The 6,000-nt window shown below is 44.0% G+C and overlaps 1 protein-coding gene across 1 annotated transcript in view; it reads right to left on the minus strand.

Annotated features, from left to right (window-relative positions):
* LOC109882942 (E3 ubiquitin-protein ligase MYLIP-A) overlaps nucleotides 1–4,338 on the minus strand; it is a 37,795-nt gene extending 33,457 nt beyond the window's left edge. Inside the window, exons 1-2 of the mRNA XM_020475021.2 lie at nucleotides 4,031–4,338; nucleotides 1,120–1,310 (exon numbers count right to left, since the gene is read on the minus strand). Coding sequence (XP_020330610.1) covers nucleotides 1,120–1,310; nucleotides 4,031–4,117 — 278 coding nt within the window. The 5' untranslated portion in view covers nucleotides 4,118–4,338. The remainder of the gene's footprint in view (nucleotides 1–1,119; nucleotides 1,311–4,030) is intronic.
* Between the last annotated feature and the right edge of the window lie 1,662 nt (nucleotides 4,339–6,000).

A 6,000-nucleotide genomic window follows, 5' to 3' on the forward strand; every position in this document is an offset into this window, starting at 1 on the left:
CAGGGTATCTATCAGCCTGCTGAAATCAGCGTGTCAGGGTATCTATCAGCCTGATGAAGTCAGCGTGTCAGGGTATCTATCAGCCTGATGAAGTCAGCGTGTCAGGGTATCTATCAGCCTGATGAAGTCAGCGTGTCAGGGTATCTATCAGCCTGATGAAGTCAGCGTGTCAGGGTATCTATCAGCCTGATGAAGTCAGCGTGTCAGGGTATCTATCAGCCTGATGAAGTCAGCGTGTCAGGGTATCTATCAGCCTGATGAAGTCAGCGTGTCAGGCCATTCACTAGAGAAGTTTCAACATGCTTTCTTTGGAAGACTGGATCATTTCCTCTCTGGTTTGTTTGTGGAAAAGAAGAACGATTTTTAAAAATGAGGCTGACGAAATACAGAGCTAAGAGCTAAGAGCATATTATATTAGTTATTATATTAAATGAGAAAAAAGCTTTTCCCACTGGTCTTTTTATAGTTATTTTAACTCAAGCATATTTTCTGAGTATGTAGTAAAAGCATTTAAACAAATTCACAACGGTGAGACGTGCCTGAGACTGTCAAACGCCAAAAGAAACTAAAAACAGAGAAATGCACAAGAACAAGAACGCTTCTCCTTAAATGAGGAAAGTCAACAAAAGAAAAGAAACCAAAAGCAAAAAGAAACAACAAATGTTGAAGTAAAACCCACTTCTCTCAGCAGGCAGGACCAGGCAGGCATAGGGACCCTGTGGCATCAGCAGAGCCTTTACAGAGTTCCCATTTCCTGGATGCCTCCCGCCCTGCTCCACAATGACCTGTAGTAACCCTGTGTGCTGCGGGGTTACTGTAGTTCGCTCCACTGTAGAGCCTAATCAGGAAGTCACAACTAACTTCACAGGATACAGTAGCTACAGTACGGTGCTGAATGATCTGGTTGTTAGGCTTCTCCTCCTACAACACATGACTGGTGTCTGAGGGAATCTGAACAGTTAAGGGTTGAGTTAGAGAAGATGTTAAAATATGAATATTTAATGAGTAACATGCCCTAGATTTATTTAGCTTCCTTTTCCCATCATAACAAGACGATGTAAGGAGCATAAAGAATGACTATTGTAATGTGTGTGTGTGTGTGTTACAGAATATCCATACCTTGTCTGTTCCTGGAGTATGAGATGTGGTTCCACAAAGAACTTGACTCGAAGCCGGAGTCGGCAGGGAGTCAGATTGTCCACCTGCTGACAGATTCTGTTCCTGAGGTTGAGCCACAGGTTCTCTCCTTTATTGCCTGAGAACTGCAGGCCAAAGTAGTCCACCTCTAGGATTCCCAACTTCCTACACACCTTTAGAATAGAAGAATTCAGTGTGTTAGGTTAAACAAAGTGATCAGGGGGAAACCAGTCAAACCCACAGAATAGTCATTATATCAAAGTAAAACCTCAGTTGATTTGGTTTGTGGAAGCCTAAAAAAAGTTTAGTGCATCTTCAATAAAACACGAGACTGAGTTTACTGTGTATTTTTTTATTACCATTTTTTGCCTTTTCCAGCGACTTCGTGGCTCGTACACATCAATATGCCGTAAAGCCATCGACTTCGTGGCTCGTACACATCAATATGCCGTAAAGCCAGTGACTCCGTGGCTCGTACACATCAATATGCCGTAAAGCCAGTGACTCCGTGGCTCGTACACATCAATATGCCGTAAAGCCAGTGACTCCGTGGCTCGTCCACATCAATATGCCGTAAAGCCAGTGGGAGCGTTGATGGAAAATACACGGGATCTTTTTCACCTGATAATACAACTCACCTCGAGCGCATCCCACACGCCTCTCAACAGCGACAAGAAAGAAACGGAGTTACATAACGTCAAGGACAGCCTACTTCCAGACGGGACGGAGTTACATAACGTCAAGGACAGCCTACTTCCAGACGGAACGGAGTTACATAACGTCAAGGACAGCCTACTTCCAGACGGGACAGAGTTACATAACGTCAAGGACAGCCTACTTCCAGACGGGACGGAGTTACATAACGTCAAGGACAGCCTACTTCCAGACGGGACAGAGTTACATAACGTCAAGGACAGCCTACTTCCAGACAGGACGGAGTTACATAACGTCAAGGACAGCCTACTTCCTGACTGGACGGAGTTACATAACGTCAAGGACAGCCTACTTCCAGACGGGACCCAGACAGGATGGAGTTACATAACGTCAAGGACAGCCTACTTCCAGTAAGGACGGAGTTACATAACGTCAAGGACAGCCTACTTCCAGACGGGACGGAGTTACACAACGTCAAGGACAGCCTACTTCCAGACGGGACGGAGTTACATAACGTCAAGGACAGCCTACTTCCTGACGGGACGGAGTTACATAACGTCAAGGACAGCCTACTTCCAGACGGGACCCAGACAGGATGGAGTTACATAACGTCAAGGACAGCCTACTTCCAGACAGGACAGAGTTACATAACGTCAAGGACAGCCTACTTCCAGACAGACGGAGTTACATAACGTCAAGGACAGCCTACTTCCAGACGGGACAGAGTTACATAACGTCAAGGACAGCCTACTTCCTGACGGGACGGAGTTACATAACGTCAAGGACAGCCTACTTCCTGACGGGACAGAGTTACATAACGTCAAGGACAGCCTACTTCCTGACGGGGCAGAGTTACATAACGTCAAGGACAGCCTACTTCCAGACAGACGGAGTTACATAACGTCAAGGACAGCCTACTTCCAGACGGGACAGAGTTACATAACGTCAAGGACAGCCTACTTCCTGACGGGACGGAGTTACATAACGTCAAGGACAGCCTACTTCCTGACGGGACAGAGTTACATAACGTCAAGGACAGCCTACTTCCTGACGGGACAGAGTTACATAACGTCAAGGACAGCCTACTTCCTGACGGGACAGAGTTACATAACGTCAAGGACAGCCTACTTCCTGACGGGACAGAGTTACATAACGTCAAGGACAGCCTACTTCCAGACGGGACAGAGTTACATAACGTCAAGGACAGCCTACTTCCAGACGGGACGGAGGATGAGGACTAGTGTCAACGTGCTGTGCATATGATATAAAATGGATAGAACTCATTAGAAAACAAGGCGATTAAAGCCTCCGATAAATTCACATTGGTTCCTTTTATTTCCTGGTTTGAGGACTAACATTACATTTTTTTTTTCACCTTTATTTAACCAGGTAGGCAAGTTGAGAACAAGTTCTCAATTACAACTGCGACCTGGCCAAGATAAAGCAAAGCGACAAAAAACACAGTTACACATCAAACGTACAGTCCATAACACAATAGAAACATGAATCTATGTACAGTCTCTGACACCAGCAGCTCTGTGCACGCGTGATAGTATTTATTAACTCTTTCAAAACGGATTTCGCAGCAATTTGGAACTATTGTATATTCAATGTTGATCTAGTCAACAATGGGAACCCCCATTCAAGCTTCACAATAACATTGCCAATTTGCCAAGCATGCACCGGGGAACCAAATGAACTGAAGTAACCTTTCCTCGCGAATATACTACCAGGAAACAACTCCCTCAGAAAGAACCTTAATAGTAAGTTACCTATTTAGGAAATCACCAACTTAATGAGTTTGATGGGAGGGGGGAAATATTTCACGGAAAATATAGCCAAATTATTTTCGACCAAAGCAACATTGTTGCACGATAGAGGAAAAATTTAATAAAATTACAAATTAAATGAATAATCATTTGTAATGCTGTGTGTGACAATGTATGGGTAGGTAGTCTATCATTTGACAGAGAATGCCATTTCGAGATAACTGACGTTGGCAGAAAATCTAGCAAATAACATTGAACTTCGCCTGTACATCAACATTTGGATTTATCATCTCGACAACACCAACACACGCGCTCATGTTGCCAAGTGTTGCGTTTCAATTTGAACATTTCACTGTAAATTACACTTGCAGGACAATATTCACTGGAATTTGACACAAATGTTATATGTTATAAATAACGTATTAACAACCTGAAAAGGGGGTAATTAAATTAGTATCCACTATCCATACCTTATTCAGACAGTCTTCACCATTCGCCTTGGTATCAACTTCCACTTCCATAACCACCGAATCGGGGCGGGTAACATGGCAAAGCATTTTGGCAATCTAATAGTTTAGCTTTGGTCTATACCTCTCTTTAAAAAAATAAACAACCTCGGTATCCCTCCTTTTGAGACCCTACATTAAGCTTTCGTTCACTTTCTAAGCCCTCTCACTTTGTGTGACAAACACTACCTTCCAGCTGTAGGATATTAATTGCTATGCCAAAGCACTGTTTACTCGGAAGCAGCCAATGACAGAGCGTTTAGCATATTCTCAGCCACAAACCTGCCAACCGGGAGCCCCGGTCATGTCGGAACGAGATGGTGGCTTTACAACGCAGGACGAGGACGGCCAAGGCGCCCCCTTCTGAGTACGCAGCTAATTTCACCTTCCATAAATATACGGAACCTTCACCTGTTTAGGAAGAGTTGACTATCCATGGAAATATCTGAGTTGAGTTGCATGAGTAATTTGGGAGCTGCATATGAATAAATAATGCATTGAAATACTGATAGAATATAGCAACAGTGGAGAACTATGTGGTCCCAACCATTTATTTCGGTGCTTGCTTTCAACAGTATCTGAATTGTTAATGCTAAAAGCTCCCATTGTTTTTGCCCAAATACGCTTCCTTGCCTCGTGAGCAAAGTCTATTCCTGTAAATTGTCCTATGGCTAGTTAGGTATACCTGTCTCTATGTTGTTGACATTCAGCAGCCTACTGTGTAGCCAATGTCAGACAACATGTGTTTCACACACACAGCAGTTGTTTTTCTTTTACCACCTTTCTGCAACGGCTCTTAGTTACTTCCTGTGTGATCTTCACGAGTTAGATGTGATTTAAAAGGTGACCATTTCTTCTTCGTGTGTTTATAAATCTCCTATCATGCCAGACAGGCAGAATAGGATGGAAACGTATCATCCTGTTATTGTGTCGTTTTAATGAACTGCACTCATTTCCCACGGAGAAACACGCAACCTATACCACAAGCCCCATGTTCACACATCGATGTGCTTGACATCAGTGAAAATGCAGCAGTATATTGGTGTGCATGTGTGTGGATGATTGTCAACGACCTTCATCCATACTGACATAAAAACACAATTTAAGTCTGTCAAAGCTGCATGGCAGTCGGATGCAACTGAAGTACTTAAAATGTCCTGTTTTTCTTTGTCCATTTGAATCTTTCACAGAGAGGGACATTTGAAAAGGGACGTTGGCCTCAAAATGTCATCACCCAAGTACTGCTTTGAAAATAACTGTCTGTGACAATAACTGTATAAATTGGCCTTTGACCCTGATGTTCTACTGACTTTAAGATCGGATAGCAGGAGAGATGGAATCTTGATTGAGACAGGTCAAGCCTGTGAGTGAGTGAGTGAGTGAGTGAGAGAGAGAGAGAGGCATCCCATCTTCCTGAACTGCATTGTCAGTGCATTAGTGTGGTGTTCAACTCAGCCAGCTGTTTGACCTTCTGCACCCTTCCAAAGGACATCAGGGAGCTGGGCTGCCTGCCTGCCCATCGAGTCTACCGGTCAGAAACTACGTGTCCCGATGCAGCTAGTCTAGTGTTGAAACTACGTGTCCCGATGCAGCTAGTCTAGTGTTGAAACTACCCGTGTAGTGATGTAGCTAGTCTAGTGTTGAAACTACCAGTGTCCTGATGCAGCTAGTCTAGTAGTGAAACTACCAGTGTCCTGATGCAGCTAGTCTAGTGTTGAAACTACCAGTGTCCTGATGCAGCTAGTCTAGTAGTGAAACTACCAGTGTCCTGATGCAGCTAGTCTAGTGTTGAAACTAGCAGTGTCCTGATGCAGCTAGTCTACTGCTGAAACTACCAGTGTCCTGATGCAGCTAGTCTAGTAGTGAAACTAGCAGTGTCCCGATGCAGCTAGTCTAGTAGTGAAACTACCAGTGTCCTGATGCAGCTAGTCTAG

Source organism: Oncorhynchus kisutch, linkage group LG14, assembly GCF_002021735.2.
Source record: "Oncorhynchus kisutch isolate 150728-3 linkage group LG14, Okis_V2, whole genome shotgun sequence".
Classification (NCBI taxonomy): domain Eukaryota; kingdom Metazoa; phylum Chordata; class Actinopteri; order Salmoniformes; family Salmonidae; genus Oncorhynchus; species Oncorhynchus kisutch.